Source organism: Phoenix dactylifera, unplaced genomic scaffold, assembly GCF_009389715.1.
Source record: "Phoenix dactylifera cultivar Barhee BC4 unplaced genomic scaffold, palm_55x_up_171113_PBpolish2nd_filt_p 000587F, whole genome shotgun sequence".
Classification (NCBI taxonomy): domain Eukaryota; kingdom Viridiplantae; phylum Streptophyta; class Magnoliopsida; order Arecales; family Arecaceae; genus Phoenix; species Phoenix dactylifera.
In genome coordinates this window covers 287,413-313,819 of record NW_024067987.1, presented here as the reverse complement: position 1 = coordinate 313,819, position 26,407 = coordinate 287,413, and the positions used below count along the sequence as shown (strand labels likewise).

At 37.7% G+C, this 26,407-nt stretch overlaps 2 protein-coding genes across 5 annotated transcripts in view; both read right to left on the bottom strand.

The window, feature by feature from the left end:
• Nucleotides 1-2,601: 2,601 nt before the first annotated feature.
• Nucleotides 2,602-5,418, bottom strand: LOC120106645 (serine carboxypeptidase 1-like). The gene is made up of 8 exons (XM_039119647.1): nt 4,969-5,418; nt 4,511-4,618; nt 4,005-4,279; nt 3,576-3,827; nt 3,382-3,488; nt 3,189-3,275; nt 2,994-3,099; nt 2,602-2,885 (listed from the first exon to the last, which is right to left on the bottom strand). The coding sequence occupies exons 1-8, from the start codon at nt 5,342-5,344 to the stop codon at nt 2,742-2,744; spliced, it is 1,455 nt and encodes a 484-aa protein (XP_038975575.1). The 5' UTR covers nt 5,345-5,418; the 3' UTR covers nt 2,602-2,741.
• A 2,896-nt stretch (nt 5,419-8,314) lies between these two features.
• The window catches only part of LOC103723780 (alternative NAD(P)H-ubiquinone oxidoreductase C1, chloroplastic/mitochondrial), a 35,916-nt gene continuing 17,823 nt past the window's right edge, over nt 8,315-26,407 (bottom strand). For 3 of the 4 annotated variants that reach the window (XM_017846794.3, XM_008814811.3, XM_026800239.2), the window contains exons 4-11: nt 23,266-23,332; nt 22,933-23,125; nt 22,268-22,361; nt 18,400-18,615; nt 13,790-14,194; nt 13,637-13,713; nt 9,058-9,161; nt 8,754-8,974 (exon numbers count right to left, since the gene is read on the bottom strand). In XM_017846794.3, coding sequence (XP_017702283.2) covers nt 8,835-8,974; nt 9,058-9,161; nt 13,637-13,713; nt 13,790-14,194; nt 18,400-18,615; nt 22,268-22,361; nt 22,933-23,125; nt 23,266-23,332 — 1,296 coding nt within the window. In that variant the 3' untranslated portion in view covers nt 8,754-8,834. Of the gene's footprint in view, nt 8,730-8,753; nt 8,975-9,057; nt 9,162-13,636; nt 13,714-13,789; nt 14,195-18,399; nt 18,616-22,267; nt 22,362-22,932; nt 23,126-23,265; nt 23,333-26,407 lie in introns of those variants that run through there. The other variant, XM_039119645.1, reaches the window with a different exon arrangement.

The window sequence follows — 26,407 nt, the reverse complement described above, 5'->3', positions numbered from 1 at the left end:
TCGAATCTCAGAGCCCGAACTCCCGATCCTCTGTATTTTGGCTCGTCCAGTCTTGGAGTCGACTCGAACTTCCTCGGAGTCGACTCGTCTCTCAGTTTCCGAAACTTGGTCTTCTGTCTTTGATGTGAAGCTGTCGTGGAGTCGACTCGAGCAGTCTGGGAGTCGACTCGAATCTCAGAGGCAGTAACTTAGTCTTCTGTCTTCCTGGGGGTCGCGGTGTCTCGGAGTCGACTCGCGTATTGCGGGAGTCGACTCGAATCTCAGAGTCCGAAAATCGCTCTCTGACTTTTGCCTTGTATACCGCTGAGAGTCGACTCTTGCTTTCTTTGGAGTCGAATTGCCAACCATCGGAGTCGACTCGCATTCCACTGGAGTCGACTCGAATCTCAGACCCAAAAACTGCTCTCTGACTTTTTCTTGGTGTTCCTCTTGGAGTCGACTCTTACTATCCTGGAGTCGACTCGGTGAACATCGGAGTCGACTCGCGCACTTTGGGAGTCGACTCGTTGACAGGTTCTGAGTTGAAGCTTTCTGTTCTTCTGTCTGTTCTCAGTCGGAGTCGACTCGTACAGATCTGGAGTCGACTCGAGCCCGTGCCAGTGAACTTGATACGCTTGGAGTCGACTCGTGATACTCTGGAGTCGACTCGAGTCTCAGACTTTGGTTCAAGCTGACTTCTTAACTTATCCAAAAATTATGAACCAAGTCTTGAGACACTTAGACAAGATTTTCACTGAAACACTTAATTGAATTCATTAGTAAACAAGAAATATACTCAATTGCTTTGATCTCATCAAAATCAAATAGGGTTTTAATCAATCACTCCACAATATTTGAATAATGCTGCCTTAATGCAATACATTAAAATATGCCATAAGCATCTTAATGCACCAATATAATATTATATCAGTCCCTATAGCAAACCTTGTGTTAGCATAACAAACTAGCATGGATCTTGACAAAATAGTATCAAGGCATGAAGGAAGGCTAGGAGTAGTGTTTTTCAACATTAAGCTATCCATAAAAGACAATTAACCAAATTGGCCAGGTAAGTAGGTGGGAGGCTTCCCGTGCTTTTGCAACGGTCCTAATTAAGTAACCAGCTTTGATACCTTCCTAGACACCAATTGATCAATAGATCCAGAATGGGTCAGCTTAAAGTATTTTGCACTACAACTTAATATAATTTTTATGAGGGCTTTCTGGTCTCTTGCATATTCTATAAATGTAACACATATATACATAGCATTTCTATAGACATACTACAACATATAACATTGCTATCTCTTAGCATATAACAATCATATAATATTGCTATCTCATAGCATATATGAATTCTATATCATGCATATTCATTTTATTGAACCAATAAAGGTTGGCTCTGATACCACTGAAGGGTTTTGGTATGATATTAGAGGGCAACGGAAGCACGGGATTTAAAAAATTTCTTAATAAAATCCCGTTACATCAAACTCTTATGAGCTAAGATCACCTTAATGGTAGCAATCAAATAAATAAATATAAATATAGGATTAAAAGAATAGCTGCAATGCTATATCCAATATGCAGAATTTTCACTAGGTGCCTAAGTGTTCACCCTCCAACGTTGATCCACACAGGACCTTGCTTTAAGATTCTAACTCCGAAAGATCTTAATTCTTGATGCTGAATTCTTCTAAAGAATTCAATTGGCTTGCTTTCCTTGCTTTTCTAATTTTCTTCCTTTTCTAAATCTTCTTCTAAGCTTCTTGTCCTAAAGAAAACCTCCTTGTCTTGGCTTAGGACAAACTAGGAAAGAGATGTTAGAAAGAAAGATTACTTGTAAGAAAAAAGGGATAAGAGAGAGAGTTGGTTTTGGAATTCGGATGGAATGAAAACATCGGGAGCGACTCCTATTTATAGATGGCGTTGGGACGTGAGGATCTTGACGCTTCATTAAGGAAGAGGCGCCTCATCAAGAGGCGCCATCCAATCGGGAAGCAAGAGGCGCCTCATCAAGAGGTGCCATCCTTCATCACGCCATCCCTTCTTTCATTCCTCTCACGCATGAAAAGTAGGAGCCATTCCCATCCATTCATCTAATGGCTAATGATGATCCAAAGGCTATAAAAGGAGGCGCCTCATTTATCTTAGGCATGAGGATAAGAGAAGAAATTTAAATGGATAAGATTCTTTTAATGGTTACTTCATCCTTATCCATTCATGGTTCCGTGAAACCCAATCCAATTAGGTTCAAATCCAAGGTGCCACATCATGATCTCATTATGTCTTCATCTAATGGGCTGATGAAGATCAAATGGTCATGATTAAAAGCCCTATCTTCGCTGGGTGTCTGATATAATGGCCATTGTTTGTGTGGACTGTGGGAGTATTGGACTCATTCTTATTTCTGGGACAAATGGAGTTCTTCTGATTGGCATCATTAACCCTTTTTTTTGTCGAATTCATTCACTCTTTGAAATGAATGCATATAGAAACTTTACTCTCTCTCTCTCTCTCTCTCGCTCTCGCTCTCGCTCTCTCTCTCTCTCTCTCTCTCTCTCTCACACACACACACACACACACAAAAGAAAGAGAGACAGACACAGACACGCACAGAGCTGTTTAAAGAGGATCGGTATTATTGCTAGAACGGCAGGATATATTAGTACCAAGCACATTAAGGATATCACGTGTACTACATCTCATGAATGCATACAATTGTTCCATAAAGTAGACAGAGGGTGAGGGGATGATGCTTCTCATGGAGGAGGAGGAAGCTTTCCCTTAAGGAATGCAGAGATCATGACCAGAGCCTTTTCAGGTTGGTAGCTCGGTACTTCATGGCCAGCTCCTCTTACTGTCACAAAAGTAAGTCCTTTGTATGCTACAACATAGCCTGCTACCTGTCATATGGATTATCATGGCAATAGCATGATTGCTTAGAATAGTTTATAGCCATTTAAGATTTAAGCCATTACATGACAAAGGAATCGGGTTCAAGGATTTCCTACCTCACCATTGGCCTGCCATGGGCGCCATGGACTTTTGATGGGCAAGCCAAGCATTCTTAAAGAGTACTTTGTGGATGTTACTGAAACAACTGAGTCCATGTCACCACTGCAAGTGCAAAGTTTCATATAAAAATGAGTTCTTTTTCTGTTCACATTTTACTGATGTGCTTAGTTGCAGCGCAGTATCGAACTTGCCTGTATAACCAAATTCTTATGCCACTCGTCGTCAATTGCTCGATCATAGGCAGCATGGTATCAGGGGAATCCCTCCAACCACCAAGACTAAATAATGCAATTTACAATAAGAAGAGAATTCTCAGCAGTTTCAAGTGAGCATTTCATTAATTCTATTAGATCGACGCGAGAAGGAGAAGAAAACCATGTGTACCTGCAGTGCGTCCATAGGCTTGGAACTGCATGAAGAGACTTTTGCACCACTGGTTGATTAAGATATGCATCAACGTACTCATCGGTGCAGGGATCAAACTCGACATTCTGGTCATGTTAGATTGCTGATTAGTACTTCTGTGAAATTAAGAATAACAGAGTTGAAAACACATGAAATGTCACGTTGGGACTTACCGAACTGGTAATGCAAGTTGCTTTGTGTGATTTTTCAGTGCAAAGTGGAGCATACACATTGTAGGGATTAATCGACCCAATTTCCATATCGGCCAGATTTGTGGCATGTTTGCACTCTGGCGAAGACATATCTGAAATGTTACATGTCCTCCGAATCAGCTTGTGGGTCCTGTCGGAATACATATCATGCATCCACAAAAACTCGTACATTGCCATCTCAGTTATGTTGCTGTCGATGTATGCGTTGCCCATCTATGCAGTGGTCAGTCAAGGTAAGCAACATATTAGAGACAGTAGTCAGTTCCAAATGGCAAATTGATCGCTTAATATTGGATAAGATGTTAAAATTGAGCTCCTAACGAAATACCTAATTTAATCGTCATCATATATATTGTTTAATTTTCTAACAGTTTGATAGTATTGTCTTACTGCTATGCCTCTTAGGTTGATGATTGGTTTGTTGGGGTTCTTGTTGTTCAGAAGAATAAGACTGGCAAGCTGAGGGACATAGTGGCCAGCATAGCTCTCGCCAGTTATGAATAAATCTCGGGTCTTGTATTCCGGGAACCTCTCCAACCAATTGACTAGAAAGGTATAGGTGTCTTCTGCTGTTCTCTTGTCCCCCCTGTTTTTGTAATCTGAACTTGTATTGGTGTATGAGAACCCTACACCCGCCGGAGATTCCAAGAAGATCACATTTGCAACTGTGATTGTCGAGATGTAGCAATTATCGGATAGATGATATAATTTAAGTTAGTAGAAGACTCGAAGATTGCTGAAGAAAATGAAATAATGTTCAAGAGGTTAACTACACCACAAGTAGCTAAGAATCTCTTATCTAGTATCATAATTGCTTAGCAGCATTTTATTTCGATCACTAAAGGATCGGTGTAATCAACTGGAAAAATTGAGATATGAGGGTTGAATTCACAAACCATTGTTCCATGCATGGTTATTTCTGAGAAGGGTTTTGCCATCACTGTTAACTCTGAAGGGTCCTAATTCCTGCAAGGCTCCATATCCCAAGGAGGAGCATCCGGGACCTGGGCAATCCAAATTTTACACATAAATTCATGATCTACCGAGAGGTGTTTTACATTTCTTTTTTCAAAAAAGAAAATAAAAGAAAAGAGAAGAACGGTGGCAGACCAATACATTTGTAACATCAAGTTGTGAATAATTCGATTAAGGTCTATTATTTGGGCAGCAAATATAAAAAGTAAGGGAAGTGAACAAATACCTAAACAATAAAATGCCAATTGAACAAGAAAATTGAATTATGATGGCATTGCTTGAAGAATGCCAATATATGACATTTGTGCATGGCAAACATTTGAGTGTATGATTGACATGATAGGCAAACAGCTGAAGTAGCAGTATGCAGTTGGCTAACCTCCATTAAGCCATAAGAGAAGTGGTTTCTTTTCTGAATCCCGTGGGGACTCAACAAAGTAGTAGAAGAGTGTTCTTCCATTCTGCGGCTCGACCGTCACATAACCAGCATATTGATCAAAGCTTACACCTTTAGGCTGGCCAGGCAATGCATCAATCTTATCTAAATCTTTCAGCCCATTCTGTGGAGCAACATAAATCGGTGGCGATGCTTCACTCCCGTTCACAAGATGCAAGAAACCATCAAAGCGACCACTAGATGACCTATTGGATCTGATCAAACTACGAAGAAGGTCAGCTTGCTTGGCATCGGTGCAAGTTGGCAAGAAGAGGAAGCATGAGAAGAGTATCCAAGTAAGTAATGAAGCATCCATCATGTGCTTGATGGTAGGGAATACATTGAATGAGCCAGAGGGAATGTTAGTGTGTATAGATATAGTGAAGTGGCTACAAGGGTACATCAAGGTGGCCATGCCACATGAGTTAACATTTCCTCAAGAGGCCTGGGGGACCAACATCTCTTTCAGTTTCGAAAGTCAGGATGGTACTTTGTCTTGTAGTTCTTTTTGGGGAGTTAAAGACATGCTTGGTTCGAGAGTGAAGCTTTAATCAACTGGAAGCATGAGGACCTGATGTAATGCATGACCACAGAATATGAAACGGCTATCCAAAAAGAAAAGAAGAAAAAAAAAAGAGTTCATGGATGAAGACAAGAAATAAAATGTAAGGATATGGTTAAGGAACAAAAAATGGAAGATTTGATGGCCCGTTTCAGTATTTACCCTTCTAACTCTGAGGAACTTCAGGATTTATCAGTAATTTTAGACAAGCTATCATCACCATCAAAGGAAAAAAGGATATGTGGAATGGACAAAAAACACATGCGGTGTCAAAACTTTCAGGCTGGAGGAATTGTTATGCCAGTATGGAAGTTGATAAGTAACAAGGGCTCTTTTTGATCTGGTTTTGTCTGCCCTGCCTACTCTTCTTTCTGTTTTCTCCTTGCGGTGTTCTCAAGAAAATGGATGGCAGCATAAGGGCCTTTCTGAGAGAAGGGTATCCTTCTCCCTCTGGATTTTCTTTCATTGCCAATAGACAGGTGGTCACCAAGACTAGGAAAAAGAGAAGCCTAGGTATGGCTAATCTCAGATTTTAATTGTTGGACCATAAATAAAAAAGTAAAATAAATAAATAAATAAATAATGAAAAACAATCTGCAGATTTGGCCACGTGTGGTTGGTGGATACTTGCTAACCCTTACCTTCCTCGGGCTGAACAGAACTTTGGATCATGCTTCCTACTTTAACCTTTCTCTTGTTAATTGCTATCTAGCTAGTTATTCAATAAAGTGGGCGCACATTATCAGTTTGTTTCTTTCTAGCTATGAAGGGACATTGTGCCTTAGTAGCTTAGAAGCATTTATTGCCAATTGAGGCCCCTAAGTGGCTGGCTTGGGCCAACTCAAGCTTCATATCTGTAAAATTGAAGGCTCTGATTTTGAGGCTATGATCTTTAGAAATTGTGATAGAAATGTATCAGATCTTGAGGCTATGATCATTTCGGACATAACAAAAGTGGCAGAATTAAATCTAGTGCTTAGGTCACATTTTGATATAATTTTAGATATGGACCGGTTAGCGTCACATTTTGCTACCATTAACTGCCATGAAAAAAGGGTAAAATTTGAGATTCCTGACCATACTGAATTTAGCTTAATGAGTAGTAGTGCTTATACTTCCCCTTGAGTCGTCTTTGCAATGCAAATAAAGCGGCTACTCAAGAAAGAGAGTATAGCATACATTGCCATAGTAGTCGATACTAGACAATCAGACTAAAAATTGGAAGACATCTTAGTAGTGAATGAATACCCTAATGTCTTTCCGGAAGATTTTCTTGGTTTACCACGAGATAGAGAAATTGAATTTACAATTGACTTGATTCCCAATACCATACCAATCTCTAAAACTCCCTATAGAATGGCTCCAACTGAAATGAAGAAATTAAAGGAGCAGTTGCAAGATTCATGCAAAATTCGATATTTAGGAGAGTATTCATGCAAAAAAAAAAAAAAAAAACTTAAAAAGAAAAAAGAAAAAAAGAAAAAGCTAACACTAATGCTTTTGTAAGTCAAATCCTGGTTAAAAAAATTCGCCCGACTGATATGCTGCCTTTCCATTGCTTATTTTGAAGTTTCTTATAAGCAATGTTACGACCTTAGCATTGCTCAAAAGGTTGTTCCCACTCCCCAACAAGCAGTTCAGCATAAAATTTTGGTTTCCCTCCATTACCAGCCTACACTCGAGCATTGTTCATCGCAGCGCCATTTGTTGAATGATACTGAATTCATACAAGACTAGGATCATAAAAAAAGAACATTAAACTAAGCCTAGGTTAAATACCTGCATTGAGCTAATGCACTAGTGGTTTAATAGAAGAATTCTCCGGCAGACTGGATGCAGTTAAAAAGATATCTCAATACTGATCAAAATCTATTCCATCTTGCTGCCCTGGTTGCTGCTCAATACTGTCGTCTTCCATTACCAATATATGCTGGGGATTACATCACAGCACTCTCCGGTTCAAGCAACTCGCATCATGGCATTTTAATGGATTCGATCTTTAGCTCATTTTGCCCTCGCAAGCTTCTCCAAAGGATCAAAACCTATGCGCACATAAGCAGTAGAAAGGATGCTGCAAGAAGAGGGGGACAACAATTCGAGGAACACAGCTTTCACCATTACAGTCACAATTTGCCTCTGATCAGTAGATGTCAGAGGTGTGGAGGATCCCATAATAAGAGAACACAACTCGGATAATGGCAGATGGCGGTTCCATGGAATCCCAGGAGGCTGGAAACCGGTGGGTTATTAACATGTATCTTCTTATCGCTACTTGGGTTGATTCTGTTTTCCAGATTCTTGTGGAAAACCAGACCCAGTATGACATCAAATTAGACTTCATGTGGAAGGATCTATGAATCTTTTCAATATATAATAGTGACTTGTCTTGTGATACCCAAGTTGCACTCAGCATGAAAGCTATCTCAGTTGTCTTGCTTCGTCTTAAGAGAATGGACTCCAAATATTTTAAAGAAACCAGAAGAAAAGGTGGGAAATGCCTTCCCAAACAGAGTAAGACCCCATATTTCAGTCTTCTCACATGTTTGATGCATTAGATTGTAGAGAAATATCTATCCCTCATTAAGTCACAGATATTTCAATGTGGCCTCTCACGCTTCAGTTTCTTTACATAATAGTCACAATTTCAGCTTACTATGATGATTCAAATGTCATATTCAAAATATTTTTTAAAAAACAACTTTGCCAAATGTTTACAAAGAATACAAATAATGCAAGAAACAGGAAAATTTTATAAAAATGACATTAAATTTACAGTAACATATGCAAGTAAATGCCAAAGTTGCAAGCATGGCAAGGAAATCACCAAAACCAACGGGAAGAACTCTAGAGTCTTCCATGTTGGCAAGAAAAATTCAAAGAAAACCTAAACCATGAAATGATCATGACGAGAACAGCGCACTTGCAAATAGCTCTGGTCCGACGTATGAAGATGCATCATGAAGTATGATTTATTGTTTCATATGTTTTAGAAGCTATAGTAGTATGATTGTTCCCTTCATGTGGTTATTGAACCACAGATGCTGATACTACTAGAAAAAAATATTATTCCATGCCTCGAATCATCAACTTGCTTGGCACAATGAGAACTGCAGCAAAAAGCTTCTGATTCATCCTAGGATCGCTATATTAGCAGAGAGAAAAATAATGAGTCGAACAAAATATCAATTTATGGATCTGTCAAGGTTAGATGAATGTACAGTCTCAACTTTCTGGATACATTATGGATTTATGAGCCCGATATTACTTTGGTCATAGTACTCTGCAATGAGGTAACAGAATCCACAACAGATTTTGTAAGCCAACTTATCCCGACTTTTACTCGGTGTTCATCTGTAGGCAGTCTCAGGAGGTATGCTATCTTCCTTCCTGCAACATAGAATGTTCCCCTAACCTCCACAGACCCAGATTATAATTAATCATGTAATGGATTAGGAGAGAAGTTTACTTACCAGCATGCCCAACGGGACCCTCCAACGTGAGACCCTCAATGAAACTTGGTGAGATTGCAGCATCATTCCTCCCAAGAGTCATCATCTCTCCCAGATTTTGAAACCTGATTATTAAATGGACAACACATTCTATATTATTGCAATGAGACTAGCTACTCTTTCAGTCAAAGAATATATACTGAAGAATATATGATTTTGCATTTAGTATTTAGTTAACATTGGGGGAGACCAAGACAACTGATTAAGATGAAAGCAACATTCAGCCTGCATGTACACATAAGATATTTGCAGAAAGCAAATTTTCTAATCTACAGCAGCCGCTAAACTAAAAGCAAAACTAGCCAACTTTTACTCTGTAGAAAAACTTAGTTTGTAGTTTGGAACTGTTTTAAATAATTAAAGGGACATTGCAGAGAAGAACCTAACCAGCAGACTGAGTATGAACACATTTTAACTGAACTGATAGTAGTGAAATAAGCACTTCATTTAACTTCAAATCCAATCTCAACTTTTCAGGACTCTATTAAGAAGCACCTCCCCTCCCAGAGGAAATAGGGCTGCAGATAAACCAGAATGTTCATGAATAGCTTCGGCTCAGCTCGATAACAGGCTCATTCAAGCTCGTTCAGCTGAGAAACAGGCCAAGCTCAAGACTCAAACATCTTTCAAATCTTGACTTGTAAAGGAGCAAAGCCTGAACATTCTGGACTTGCAAAATAAATAGAAGCTCGGCCAGCCTTGATACCAAGCATGTCAAGCTCATTTCAGTTCACAAATGTCTGACTTCAAAATATGTTGTTAGGTTCATCCAGAACCGTCTAGTGTAGGGCATACGGAACTGAAGTGGTCGATTATCAGAATGGAACGGTCTATCTATTCTGTTCCTGTTCGGGCTGTACAAACCCTCGCTCGCCTCTTGCTTACCTCAGCTAGGGTTTCGTCATCCCGGCCACCACCAACGACGACCCCATATGCATCTCCCTGTCTCGCTCTCTTGCCCTCTACATTCTCTCTCTCTCGCTCGCTCGCTCATTAGTCTCGCCCTCTCCGTTCAAGGAAGCCCTACTCTATCTCTCTCTCTTTTGCCTCTCTTACTCAACTCTCACTCACTTGCCTCAGCAAGGGTTCTAGCATTGTCGCCGCCCAATACGCATCTCTAAGTCTCTCTCTTGCCCTCTCCGTTCTCTCCTCTCCCTCTCCCCCTCTCCCCCTCTCCCTCTTCCTCCTCCTGGTTCCAATATAGATCGCGTTCGTACAGTAGATACCGACACCATACCAAATTGGTCGTTGACCGGTACAATGCCTAGTACCTATTTGGCAAACCTTTGTTTCTTACCATATACTAAACCAAAGAACCATCTTCTATGCTTTTTCATCTTATGCGAGGGAAGGGGCAGCATGACGTACTCATGCAAGCCATTTCACAAGAGAAGAAATAATTGAGGAGAATTTTGACTTGCATGTAAGAAGGAAGAAGTCTGATCACCTTGCCATGGTGAGAAAACCAATGTTTTACCAGTATAGATCGGTTCCATATGGTACGTGATGCCTGTGACCCCATACCAACAAACAGTACACTATTGGAGTCAGCACAGCACACATAGTGGTTCAGTACTTAAAACCTTGGAGAAAATGCTAAACCAAATTATATCTAAGAATGCTCCAATTATGAATTGCACATAAGGATGCACCAATCATTGAGGCACACACTAATCCATGATGCCACACATAAAACTTACAGGCTTGCATAAGTCAAATGTTTGCTATATCTACTAACAAGTATGCATGTGATTTTTGGCACCAAACAGTAGTATGTTCTTAGTCACTGATGTAAATTTCTGATTGCCTCCATACCATGCTAGTTGGAGTTCAATGGAGCTTCACTGAATGTTTAAGCCCACTTGGAGCTAGTTAAAAAGTACCTGCTACCTAGTGATGTAGTGTCATAATTTATTTGAGACTACATAATGGTTCCTTTGAACACACATGATGAGTTGAAGAACAGCACTATGTAAGTTATTAGCAAAAGACAAGATCCATTCAAGTGATTGGAAGATAGAAACAATGCATCTATTATGTCCCAAGGATGCCGAGGTTCAGCTTTAGCAGATTAACCAACTGAAAATAGAAAACCATAACTCTATTTTCCTAAGTGAATTAACTAACCTGTTGAGGCTGACCAGTTTGAAAGGCCTGAGTCTGCATTGATGGACCTAAGGAACGTACTAAACTTGGCAAAGGTCTACATTTCACTATTCTCTCGTGCTACAGAGAACAGGGCAAATTTCCCAGTTGAGCTGTGTCCAGGCACAAGCAGATTCTTGGGGATGTAGCTGTCTGAAGGTGTAACTTTCGGGGTCAATTCCCCTCTTGCATACTAAAAGGAATAGGGAGGAAAAGATGCTCTCAGTGATTATAAAAATTAAGAGTCAGATACTCTCTTGTGGGTCTTTATGAGAGAAATGAATCCTGAGGATACAAATTTGCAGCTGACCAGGTGACTGATGGAGGTAGATATTTGACTATTAAGAGAATTTCATATCTCTAAAATAAAAAGGTGCAGAAATATGCAGGCTATGTAGAAAAGAAACATAAAATTAAGTCTATTCAACTATTCATTTTAGGTGGGAAATGGCATATCTATTCACAGCACAAAAGAAATAGTGATACTCACAGATTCTGTAGCGCAGAGAATCAGCACACAAGAAGAGTATCGGCAAAAGAGAATAGTAGGAAAAGGAAATAGTGAAATTCTCCAATGAATATGTGTATCCAACTATTCATTTTAGGTGGGAAATAGTAATATCTATTCACAGCATAAAAGAAATAGTGAAAATCACAGATCTCTTTAGTGCAGAGAATCAGCATATAACAAGAGTATTGGAAAAAAAAGAAAAGAAAAGGAGAATAGCAGGAAAAAGAAGAGCTTATAAGAACAAGTGCGCAGGGAGAGGGAAAGAAAGATGAGAGACGAGGAATTATAGATTAAGAGGGAAGAGTTGACCAAACCTAGAGTTCGATCTTTTTCTTTCACCCCAAAAAAGAAAATGGTATGAAATAATAATAATAATAGAATGCTTTCTTTCCATGCCCATCCATAGGGATTTTCCTATATCCTTCTCATGGCTTCTTCAACAAGTAATCTAGAATTCTTACAATATGAAGTGCATCTCCTGAGTAAATCAGCAACTAACCCTTTATTTTTGCACAAATTAGACTCTCTTAAGATCTTAAAAGTCTGCTAATAGTAAACTAACTGAACAGCTAAGTTCCTAGAGGAATCTAAGGGAAAAGGAAATAAATCTTTTTCATGATTGACAGCATTACTGTATGGACATTGATCTGTGAATAGTATCTTACCCCCAAAAGAAAATTTCTAATTAATTTAAAATCCTTTCAGAAATTCAAAACTTGACATGGGCTGCTAGAAAGCCTTTTGTGGATGACTAGATCTACAGCCTGAATAATTGATCCGCTAATTTTGTTCCGTCAATGCTCTAACTAGCAGATTGTGGACTCAAATGATAATGATAAACATGATGCCATGCTTTCAGAGCCTCGCCACCTGCTCCAAAAACAATTTAAGGTAGTGGGTCTAATAAGTTTCAAGGGGACTAGGGAGTTTACAGCTGCAACATATAACTTGTAGCTAGAGGATCGTTAAGAGTTTTCGGAATAAATTCAGGTTTTACACTGTTTTCCAGAGAATCTTAGACCAAAGTCTGGTAAAATGCACTATTATGCATATATGGGCAAGCTTAGACGGAAAGTTTCATAATGGTGAGTTTGGATTTAGATCATAAACCAAATTGTGTGGAAAATACTGATTGCAAAAGAATACTGAAGATTCAAAAGCTAAGCTACTAGGAAAAAACTTAGGTTGACAATTAGCTCCTGTATAATCTACTGTACTTCACATTCTTTTGGAACTGATTGCAAGAAATCATCAATCATATGCTTTGACAAATGCTTCTTATGTACAATCTTAGCCGGTAAGAAATTTGATGACAGATGTAATCATGTAACCCTAAAAGTAAGGTTTATGCAGTTAGATGAATATCTCAGAATGAGATAAGCTCTTGAAAATCTCTTTTGAACAAGATTCGCCGTCTCTGTACCGGACCCCGTACCGGATACAGTACGGAGTTATTTTGGCGTACCGAATGTCCGTATGCCACCCGTATCGGATACCGGTACGGTATGCTATGCTCCGTACCATGCAGTTCGGATCGGTACAGCATACCATGCTTTTGCATTAGCTTTCCATTTTACTCTCTCTCTCTCTCTCTCTCTCTCTCTTTGTGTGTGTGTGTGTGTGTGTGTGTGTGTGTGTGTGTGTGTGTGTTGTGTGTGCCTGCATGCGTGTGAAGGAACTAAAAAACCTATTCAGCCTATTGCCAAGCGAATCTGATCATGGAATGACTCTATCTCGGTTAGCTAAGCTGCATACTGAGCTTAAATATTAAACAATATTAAATTAAAAATAATGCTTGGGTAAATCCATATTCTAGAGTGCAATGTCTGTTCCCAGTTATATTACTCTGTCACTAATGATTTTTTTTTCTGTAAATAAGCAAACCTGAATGGTAATAGAGGCCTGTCATTGATTGCTGCCCAAAGATTCCAACCAGCGAAATCTGCCTGCTGAAAAGCAACCTGAGAAAGTAATACAAAAAATATTATTACAGAATAGATGATTTAATCTGATGCACAAAAATAAGAATCATCATACTTGTGCGGTGGCAGGCAGAAGCTTGCCGGAGGAATCCCTTAAAGCTGCTGAGTCACCAATGGCAAATATTCGAGGATGACCCCTTACGCGGAGAGTTTCATCTGTTTCTGCTTGCCCTCTAGCATTCAAAGAAAATATGTTGGACTGATCAAATGGATCCAGATGAGGAATTAAAGGCTTAGATCCCACTGTCCATAACACTATATCTGCTTCCAAAATCTGACTTTCCAGGCCTCTTTGGGCAGGTTGAAGTTCCAAGATGAATTTATTTTGGTGATTCTTTGCATCAATACTTATTTCTTCTCCAATTCTCGTCATCACAACTGAATTTTCAGAAGCAGAAACCTCTTTTATGCAGCTCACAAAATATCCCAAGAAAAGCTGAGTCTTCCGAGATTGAAGAACCTGATGGTATCATTGACAGAAGCTCTAGCTGTGAGCATTTGTAAAAGAATATAGCCTTATTAATGGATTAGCCTTTAACAAGTCATGGGTGGAGTCAGACTTTAAAAGATATTAAACATAAGCATCATGATAATAAAAAAAATCTCGTTTGTAAACATTTTTTTATAAAGGTTTTAGTCCTTTTGCACCAAGTCTTAAGATGACTTGTCGAACACAACTATCTGAATTTATTCTGGCCATGCTAATGGGTCCAAGAATGTGACAATCTGTGCTAGGACTTCTTTCATTACATGTTTAATTATTCTACATTTTTCTAGCTCTATAACAATCAAACATCAATTAAGTAGGAGCAATGAGCCACCCACCCATCTTATCATGCTATCACACATGAATTAGGCCCCGTTTGGCAAATCTTTGGTGGGCCAGAAAGCACTTTTTGACCCTCCAAAAATACTTTTGGATAGAAAATGGATGTTTGGTAAAAAAATGGAAAAGTTGTTATAGTTTTGCCAGAAAGCTAAAACAGCTTCTCGAGAGAAGCTCCAAAATTACAAAAAATGGAGCTTCTTCAGAAAAGCACTTTTAGCATGCGTCAGAAAATTGTTTTGATTTATAAATTTTTTTTTGGGACCAAAATATCCATAATAAAATATTATAATTACAGAAAATATCCCTTTATATTTATTAATATATAATGATAATAATTACAATATTTTATATCTTTATTATTGTATTATACTATAAATATAATATTATATTACATTATATCATAATACATTATGTTATGTTATATAATATCAAATTATGTTACATTATTATGCTATAGTATACAATATTAAATTATTATATTGTAATAATATTATATTATATTAAAGTAATATTATACTATATCATATATTTATGTATTAATATATATTATATTTTATTATGCTCTATTGTATAATATTATGCAATATCTTTTATGATCATTTTGTCATACCAAAAGTACTCTCTTAATTTGTTTACCAAATACATTAAAGTTCTACGGCACTTTAGAAATGCAGTTACCAAACAGTAAATAACTTTTTATAAAAGCTCTACTTACTTTTAAAAGTTCTACTGTCAACAGCTCTGCCAAACGGAGCCTTAATAAGTAGAGATGCACATGACTTGGGTCTCCACATAAATTGACCACAATCACAATGCAACGTGACAGCACCTAAACAAAACTATATGACATCTTGGGTTGGGTTCAGCTGGTTCCAAACCTGGACTTCACTAATAAAAAGGGTAGAGCTTGCCACTTGTATATTGTAACTTAATCCCAACATACTGCAAATAGTATGGACCAAGGTACGCCATACTGTACCAAATCGGACGGTAGAAGCATATTGTACTATGCCTATTCGGCACCAATATGCGGTACATGAGGCAAACCGATACTCGATATGCTGAACCAACCTCCGTTAACACGGTAATATGGTGGCATCGGTATAGGGCTGGATACCGAGACGGCATACCTTGGTATAAAACATAAAATGGTTCAGGTGATAACCCAACCCAACCTGACCCAATAAAACAAATACTTATGCTAATACATAGATACATATAAAATTAGATACGTAGATAAATGCATAAATATTTTTTTTTGGTTTCTGGAGGCATGAATATGTACATTATACTATATATCAAAGTGTAAATGCACTCTCCTTCATTAGGCCTTCATGGCTCTCTTATTTCACTAGAACCATTTTAGCCCTCAATCGGAAGTACCAAACCCAACATCACTATCTCTTCAATGGTCGCTTTTTTTCTCTCATGATCTACACAACCACAATTTATTGTGCCTATATCTCCCCCTCGAATTCCCTTTCCCATGAAGAAGCCATAGATGAGTTAGAAGATATCCAAAAGAATTGAGAACTTGCACAAACGCTCTCTCTCTCTCTCTACGTAATTCTTTGTAACAAGATTCTGAGGAATAAAATATTGCTCAACTTCCAATTTAAGGAGACATGATGCACATTTGTGTGCCTTCCAATTACGCGCAAATGACACTATGACATCTCGCTGCAAATGACAGGTAGCTGGTGAATCACAAGTCATATGGGTAACTCTACCATAAGGAGTACATGGAATACAATCCATAGTGATGGCCTTAAAAAGTGCCCTCCCACCCACCCCCCCCCCCCCCCCCCCCCCCCCCCCGGGGGGAACATAGAATGCTGAAAATCTGTTTTCTAAGAAAAAAGCAATCTTACAAAAAGATTTATAAATTGAGAAACAGTAAAAAGCTTATTAATCAAACATGACCCTATGAAATCATGATAATGATCCTGTTTTCTGGTGCTGTGCCATGATGAAACATAATCAGACATTGGCCCAGCTGGGCATCAGTCACTTTGGACTTACAATATACTAGAGCTTTATTAGATATGACACATGCAGGAAATAGAGGAGCATTTGGTGGATGGTTGTGATCAAAGGAGGAAAATATAAGATTGATAGAAAAGAGGAATCTTGGATTCTTTGTTTTAAAAAAAGCATAAAATAGAGGAGTTTACAAAGGATGTTAGAAGAGGAAAAGATGAGACGGATACAAAAAGAGAGGAGTTCTCAAAATTTTGTTTTGAAGAAAAAAGGACCTCAGAACTTGAGATGTACCTAGATTTGTGGAGTATGGACCAAGGTTCGTTGTAATTGGTACAGTACGGTATGCTCGGTATGGTACCGACTGACATGGCAAATCTTACTATAGACAATATTGGGATTCTAACAGGAAATACAAAGAAATAAAAGTCTGATCACAGTTTTTTTCTTTTTTCATTTTTCTTGTGTGTGTGTCCGGAACTGAAATGGGAATCCAAGGACAGAAGGCTCTCCCATGTAAAATGGAAGATAAAGATTGGACTTTTATTATCTCAATCAAAATTCTTATGAAAAACATGAAAACAATGGCCATTGAGTTTGCCTGATAGAATCAATTGTAAGGACATAATACACAAGAACAGTATCTTATAAGTGCTCGTCCAAATTTCTGTAAAAAAAATGCATGCGGACATGGTTGGCTTCGCTTGATAATAGAGACAACGCAATGCATAAGAGTAGCTAAACCAAGATTCGCCATCTTAGTATTGGCCCTCATACATACTAGTACCATACTGGTAGTGTCGGTAGGCCCAATATGGAGATCGGTTCAGCATGCTAAGACTCAGTAAGATCCATGTACTGAGTCTCAGTTCAATATTGGTATAGTATGGTATGCCAGACGGTGTGGTATCCACTGGTAATAGTAAATATAAACTAATGTAACTTCTTGGTCAGGTCATTAGTTTAGACGAAAATAGAACCAAGAAAAGAATACAACGTACCGTCCAAGATGCTAGAGCTGCTTCAAAGTTTTTTTTCTGCTCACTTAAATTTTAAGATCATAACTGAATAAAATTTAGCCATATATCGCTACAACCGATCACTAAGACGAGAAGAATAACCGTGTAGAATAAAAGAAGCATTAAAAGCCCAAAGACACAAGAAAGCATCCAAGTCTTTTATTCCATAAAAATATACATTATCATACAAAATTCATCATCCTATATGGACCACTATTCATGCACACCCAAACCAAGACACAGGGATCCCGGACTCACTATGGAGGTCCTTGCATCAGGAGTTTCTTACATGAAAGAGAAAATTGAAAGAAAATGAATGTTTCTGATTTCATTACTCCAGATATCATAAAATAAAGAAATTTCCCCCCTATGAAGGATTCAAACAAATGAGATTAAGACCCAAACAACACAATTATGCAATTGATTGTCACAGGTCTCAATCTTCTGTCAATCCACAAGCCACAGACTTGTATGTCAGTGACAACAATAAGAACGGACCTTCAAAGCTTGCATCAGCCATTTAGAGATAGTTGGATTGCTTACAAATGGTTTTTACTGATTCAGGATTATGAATTCCATGGATTAATTTAAGGTGGTTTAATGAATATTCAGGTTGATCAAGCACATAACTAATTAAAGTTGATTTTCTATCATGTTGCTTGTAGTTCAGCTTGTACATTGGATAGTCTATTATGGATCTTAAATTTAACATACAAATGAGATGGCAGACACCATAAAAACCTGAATCAAAAGACTAATGTGAATGCACAATTTGGACAAACACAGAGAGCCATAAATTTTGTATTCTATCAAAATATGCTCAATATGAATTCTTACTCTGAATGCAGCTTCTCTATTTCCAGGTGGAGCATTCGGACAAATAGCAGTTTCAACACTGATTGCTTGAATTATCCCTCTATGTTCGAGTCTTTCAGAAATGGTAGCAGCTAACTCAACACCAGAGTAGCCACAACCGACAATAGCCACACGTATGGGAGGGGAATCCTTACCAAACCTCTCTCGTTCCAACATTCTTAACTTGCTGTTGACTTTCTGCAGCATTGGAGGTTCAAAGAGTAGAAATAATGAGGATAAGGTCCCCATGATATTTTTTATATGCACACAGATAACGAAAAATAAGAATACTTGGAAAGTCTTGGTGAACATCAAATCAACAGACACAATAAATTACCAAATACAAATTAAAAAATTAATCATTACCAAAATGGTCTGAGCTACACAAGTTATATTAATCAGTGTTTTCCTCTCTCTCTCTTTTTTGCTGAAAAAAAGGGGAAGGGGGGAGGAAGGGATGAGCCCACCCCCGCGTAGCAGCCCGAACTAGGCCCCCACCCTGCCAAAAGAATGTTCGATGCGGCAGAAATGACCGTGTGTTGGACACGCCGGCTGGTTTGTGTTTTCCTTTTGGCTTGCATTACGAAGACTTTGTTAAGAAAGAATATGTTGACCAGGATCTCAACAATAAATAATTCTATATTATTACGTTTCTTTATGCTTGTCAATTTGAAGTTCACCTTGAGGATCATGTCATTGGTAGCATTTCTTCATCTAGATAATCACTTCTGCTTATTTTCATTTTGGCTTCGTTCCTAGTGTCTGAGGCAATTTGCATGAATATGTCGTGTTTAAATATGTATGGAGCATCATATGTATGTTTCCTGCAATACTTACACGACAGGAGCCTAATTTCTGTGTCATGAAAATCTTCATTAAGTTTTTAAGTGAAGCAGTGAAAGGATTTGGTATCTCATAAGAATCCAACATGGGACTCTCCTAAGATTCAGACATTTGGGACACATCTTTATATATATAGTAAATATGTACAAGTGTATGCATATAAGGAATAATGAACTAGATCTATGCTCCTTAGGTTCATAAAACTGGATCAAATGGTTGCTAGTTGTGATGTTAGACTTGATAAATTTTACATGGAAGTGACAAAAGTAAACACATAATGATGATGGCATCATAATCCGATGGCATTAAGTGTCAAGGAATATTACAAGGTTCCCTATCTCCATACCAAACCCCGTTTCGGTACCACACTGGTACAGCATCAATACACTCAGTCTAGGAGTCAGTTCAATGTACCAAGGTTGGCACATCTCCTGTACCAAGTCTCAGTTCGATACCGGTGCAGTATGGCATATCCAGTACAAGATGGTTTTCGAGTGCCCGACAACTCAAAAAAAAAAGGTTTCCAAGAATCCAAGTAACACTAACCAACGATCAACGGCTACTAGTGGTAACAACTATTAAAAGCTGAATACTGGAAAGCTGTGATAATCCTATCTAAACAAGAGGTAGAAAATAATAGAGCTGAATATCAGAAACCTCTGGCTATCCCATCTAAACAGGAGGCAGCAAATAATTTCTATCTTTCAAAAGGTAGCATGCATGGAAGTGGATCTTTTAGAAAAACCATATTCCAAAAAAAGCTGGTATATGCTTCAAAATATTGTCTTCTAAGAGGCAACACACTCGGGATTATTAGTAGGCGAGTAAAAATACGAAACTCTATTGCATTTCGGCCACTCCTGAGTATTTCGCAAACCCATTTTTGCAAATTAGAACAGAAGTAAAAATACAAAACATCTTATTCCCAAAATTTTCCACTGCAAGTACTGTCAAAATGCTGGATTCACTCCTGAGATGAAAATTCAGGTCAATGCAGACCTCTAGTTGAGGATTATTTTGAGATCAATCTGAAGATGGAATAAGTAGCCTTTAATGCATGCCTAAAGGTGTAGAAAAATATATGTAGCATCTATTGTTGGATTCTACTTGGATATTAATATTTAAATATTATTTTTAAATTAAAAAATAATTAAAAATATATAAATAATACCAAAATTACAAAAAAATAGTAGTATGTGTTACAGAATTCAGAAGTAATTTTTAAGATAGAAATCATGTTTTTCTGAATTTATGATATTTAAACATATTTTTAAATTTAAAAATTATTAGAAATATATAAATCAATAAAAATATAAAAAAATAGTATTATATATTAGATAAATCAGATGTATTTTTTGAGGTTAAAAAATATTTTTTTATCTCAAAAAAAGTAGGGACCACGTTCACGATCTGATAAAACACGCGAAGATGCGATTGCATAGAGAAAACGGATTTCTGGAGGTCATTTAGGAGGACATGATAAAGCTGTATATGACCTTGCATGTGAAGTAGAATTCATAGATGTATTAGATTTTGAGTCGTATATTAGATTCTATTACCTGTAGTCACAGGTAGCCTATGACCCATACGAATACGAATATGGTGCGGCTGGGGCATCTTCTAGTAGCTACTACCCTACGTAGCCCAGAGCATCTCATGGGTTGGATTTTGCTGTCAGCATATTTGGATGGACCCCTCCACAGCCGTATTATCAGCCAGAGGATACTTCACAAAGCCAGAGCTTTAACGAGAGATCCGAAAGTGCTCATAACCCAGCGCGCATTCGTTAGGGGATGAACGTACAAGACTACAACGCCGCTTGGTTAGAGGGGTGAGTTGATGTGCCTCCTGACTATAATGATGATCCGGATATTTACGAGAGCCATCGCCACTCGACCAAATTTTAGATATCGGTATATATGTTGTACTTTAAATGTATGTAATTGATTGTATTATTTTATAATTTTATATTACTACTTGATTTAAGGATATTTTATGTTATTTCTTGTAGCATGCAACATCTCACTAATCATTTTATGATTTGTTTCATTTTAAAATAATAAGATGCATCATTTAGGTTAAACCAGAATCATAGAAACATCGAAAAATATCAAGAATACATAAAAAAAGCATCAAATTAGGCTTAAAATTATTGAAAAAGTTCAAAAAGAGCAATTACTAATTAAATATTTTTGAAAACTCCAAAAAAAAAAAAATACTTGCTTTCCTGCACCTATACCCAAAATAGCTTCCACATCTGCTCCCAATTCTAGCAGCCAAGGGATCGCCAACATCAGTCTGGTTCCAGGGTCCTCAATTGATTAAAAGTTAGAAATTTATACAACACCGACAAGATTGTATGAGATAAATCCAACACAACATAAGCTGCATTAACATGTGCAAGCAATTTAGTTGAGTTTGCTCTTTCTTTCTCCTTTTAACTAAAACTTGATACCCATGAATCCTCATCAATGTAGAGTTCCCTAAATAGCCTATCTAATAATTTGTTTGCTATTCTGGAGCTTCATGGTGCCTTGACGTGACTTCAAGAATCCTCTTAATGCAACTCTAGAAGAGCCTCACATGAAGAATGGTGCAAAAAAGGTATTATTATGGATACCAAGTGAAGGCCAGTGAGAAGATCTTGCATTGCTGAATTATTCATTTATTCAGAACTACACACTAGAAAGTGTAACATTCCTTCCATCGTAGGAGAAGGTGTTTGGGTGCTCCACTATGGTTAGACCTAGGTTTACCTTAAACCCATATCCTTAACCCCATACTTCGGCAATCCCGATGCAGAACCCTTGCTTCCACTTGCGTTCCCCTTTGGCATGACAAGACCCACCACATCTAATATTGTACCATGTCAATAAAAGTACAGCATAACAATATTTAAGAAAAGAATGACTAGTTACAAATTCAGTGAGAACCTTAATTTAAGATGGACAACTTGTAGAAACAAAAATGACATAGTAAATTATTGCATAAGCTCTTCAGAACTTACACGAGCATCCTCCAAGGTCGAGAAAGGAAAGGCATATTCAGCAGATCCTGGGACAACATCAAGTTTTGCTTCAGCTCCTAAAGCTAGAACCAGCCTGGCTGCCCAGTTTTCATAGAAAAAAAAAATGCAACATCAGCAAGAGCATAATGAAGACAAAGTACAAGATGGAGAGTGAACTCAGAGATTGCACTCTCTCTCACACATGCAGAGACAAACATGCACACATGCAAGTGCAGACAGGGGCACCCCAAAAACAAGATGGAGTCCACAAAATAAGACCATGCAGAAGGACTGGCAGTAATATCCATTCAAGACAATAAGTCCCATGACGCTGCTACCAAGTGTACTGTGTGTGCATGTATTTTGTATGTTTACATGCTATACTATTCCAGAAAACAATGTCCACAGTACATAAGAATTTATATAAATGTAAGAGCCAGAATCAATGATCATTCCTTTTCAAGTTGCAGAATCTTAATGTGAACAGACTAACAGAGCAAATTTGCTGTGGACACTTCGACTTGTGAAAGAATAAGAATTTTCTTTGAAGGATAGCATTAAAGAGCAGAATAGAGAGACATAATACGATGCTGATGACAATCAAGAAGATAGACAAATACAAAGTCATAATAAAGAAAGAGATTCCGCAACATCGAGGCAGAGACCAGTCATATTCAATGATTATCCCACTCTCAAGTTGAACCAATCCTCCAGAGCGTGACCTTCCAGGCTCCCTCATTTCTATACGATTTAAGTGGTCCAAAGGGCGTAAAAGCTCAACCCTGTCCTTGACAAATTGCACACTGGTGTTCCTCAGTAAGTCTGTAAAGGACGGTGCTATTTCCCAGTCATCTACTTCTGCCATCCAGTGATATTCAGTAAGAGACATTCAGTAAGAAAATTAAATAAAATGAGTAATTATAGAAATTACAAAAGGAATAAACAAAGAGGTGAACAATATTAACAATGAACTGCTTTCAACTACAAATCTTTGGTACCTCCAGATAGTAGTTCATACAGCAATGGCTTAAAAACAAATCGATCAGACTGATCTACAAGCAGCACCTGAAATGTTTTAATAAATGACATTATATCGGAGCCTTTAGCTGAAAAAAAATCAAAATCAGAACCAAAGCAAAGTAATGTAAGCAAATATTAGTGAAACATATTATGTAAATTGTAAATTACAATAACAGCTTACATTGCTTATAGGAAGCAAGAAATCAACATGCAACAGTAGGGAAAAAAATGAAACAGAGCAAAAAGAGACCAAAAATTACTAGAACCCCATATTTCAAAATATTTTGCAACGGAAGACAAATACAGGCATTACTTAGGAAGGATCCTGAACTATACTCATTTCCTATTGAAATGTCAAGATTGCTTAGCACTCGAAAGAAGAGTTCCAACCATTGGTGAATTATATTTTATTACAACTTATGTGGCTAATAGACAGCAAGAAATCAACATGCAACACTAGGAATAAAATTTACAAGAAAATCCAGAATTCCAATTATTTTGCAACAGAAGACAATTACAGGCATCACCATTGGAAGGGTTTGAGAACTATACTCATTTTCCTATGACCATGTCAAGATTGCCACAAGAGGACCAAGAAGAAATCAAGAAAATTTTTTCATATCCCCAATTCTAATCAGATTGCCTTTTGAAAGAAAATGAAGTACCACACAAAGTCTTTCCAATCCAAGTCAAACTATTTGTCTCCTGATATGTATATTTGAACAATGCAATGCTCTTGTAAGAACACACAAGCAACTTAATAAGTTCCAACATTTGTGGTCAGCATACACATAGTGGAAACAGAAGGAGATGGGCAATTGAACAATGTAACAAGACAATTTGACAAAAAAAACTTACTAATTTCTCCCTGTAATTTCATAGTATGTAGGAAAATTGTTATGTGGAATTGTGGATCAATGAAGCCAGTGTTGGTTAAACTTAAGATCTTTATCTGGTTGTTTAAATTTGATTTTGTCAAAATCAGCACCAAGGAACCTAGAGGGGAATGAATGCCTAGGCTGTAGCTAACTAGGCATTATTTTATTTAAGCAGATGGATAGGTGAGCATACACATGCATGCATATGTACATGAAACCCAGAAAATTCCAGACAAAAACCCATTTTTGTTTTTCATATTTTTACTTTCATGAGTCATTCTATCTTCACTATTACAATTGAAATGAACTTATAACTAAACTGGTAGTAAAAATTCGATAATTTACGATGCTTTTACTTCATCTTCTCCCCCGTCTCACCAAAATTGGCAATTTCTCATCTCATCCAATGCAAGGGCAAGATGGCAGACCTCCAGCAATTTTACACCAGTTCTCTTCCAACTGAAGGCCTGCCAGCAGTCATCCTACCACAAACAGACCTCAGTAGCCCAATGGCTGTGGTCTGACCATCATCATAAAGTATGCTTTGTGTACGTTGTCCCTTTTCTTTTATATATACTTCCTCTTCTCCCCTTTTCTTCCTCTTTTTCTTTCTTTTTCCTTCTCCTCTTATTCCTCTTCTTTCTCCCCTCTTTTTTGACTCCTCATTTTTATTCTCTTCCTCTTCTTTTTGCTTCTTTCTCCTCTTCATCTTTTCTTCTAGTTTCTCTGTTTTTCTTCCCCTGTTTTTCTCTTATTTCCATTTCTAATCTATTTTCTGCTCTTTAGTATTTTTTTGTCTTTTTCCTGTCAATTTTCTGCAATCCTCCTCATCACAATGCAAATCACAAATAGTTATTGCATGTTAAATTAAATTTTACTGTCATGCTTAACTAAGTAAATGATATGAGATGAAATAATGCATTTCTTCTCATGAATCTTAGCTCCTACCATGCTATAATGGTGTATTTGGTTATTTATATATACGAGTGTTTTTGGGGAAAAAAAATGCGGTAATTGATCATTATTTTTTTCCTCTTTGCCTTCTCTAAAGATGGACCATGAAAATCATATGCAATCCACCTAGGCACTTAGGCACTTAGGCACTTAGGCAGTCAGGGATCCCTACCAACTAGGGACTAATAGCTGCCTTGACAACCATGAACCCTGCAACCAAATTCACACCTTGGAACTATATTTTAAGTTTGTGGCATGATATTGAAACTGTTGATAGGGATGCAACTCAGTTGTTTTGGCCCATCACACAAACAGGTCAACCCAGAAACAAATCAGATTTAGCTAGAAAAACATACACTACCAAGTCAAGCATGGGTTCTGGTTGTTTATGCTGAATATTAATCAGGTGAGGCCCCAAATCAATCTCAACCCAATGCAAAACCAACCTGACCAATTTTTTCCATTCAAATTCCTCATTTCTCATTTCCCTTCAATTCTTCATAAGGGACCTGCCACTCCTTCCTAGGGCATCACAATGGGCAACTAGGTTGCAAATGGAAACAATTTAGTGTGGCCATACTTATGCCATAAAGACTTCGCAATATCTCCCATGCATCACCATCCCCTCACTCCAGCAACCTGACCTCATAGAGATGGCATGGCACAGACTTAGGTCAAGTTTGAGTCCAAGTCAGAAAGATGATCTAGATTAACCTTGACTCACCTCTGACCATACCACTTGCAACTCCAACTGAGGGAGCTCATATATTGGTACTTCAGAGCTTATCAACAGTGGGTTCTCTTAGCTTTTGTTACTGTATCTATTGAAAAAAGATGTCTTTTTATCATTACGGTAAGCCTTCAGATCCTTGCACCACCCCCACCCCTCAAGAAATAAAGAACAAAGGAGTTCCACACCATCTTGGGAATAGAAAAAAGAGCTGTTCAAGAATAACATAATTTCAGACAATTTCAGATAGATCACAATGTACAAACTCATACTGCTACATTTTTATCTTTAGTGTGTGAATTGTTTTGATAAGTTATTAGAACCATGGACATCATAGATTTGATCCATAGCACACAACATTCATGAAATGGGGAATTTATACTTGAACAAATCGTCTAAGTTTCATGGTCCAATCATGTTATCATGGTACGAACTACGAAATATATCACAAACATCATTTATGCTCTTCTCTAGACATAATATCCTCTCACCAAATGAAGCAAAATATTTTAATTTATCATACTTAAGATGTCATTGTATAGTGATGTACTGTACAAT

Excerpts from the sequence above, each read along its gene's own strand:
- LOC120106645 (XM_039119647.1), bottom strand. The coding sequence starts at position 5,344 with ATGATGGATGCTTCATTACTTACTTGGATACTCTTCTCATGCTTCCTC. Across the intron at positions 4,280-4,510 it reads TAACCATGCATGGAACAATG|TTGCAAATGTGATCTTCTTG; the intron begins GTTTGTGAATTC and ends CGACAATCACAG. Across the intron at positions 3,276-3,381 it reads AGCCTATGGACGCACTGCAG|TCTTGGTGGTTGGAGGGATT; the intron begins GTACACATGGTT and ends TGCATTATTTAG.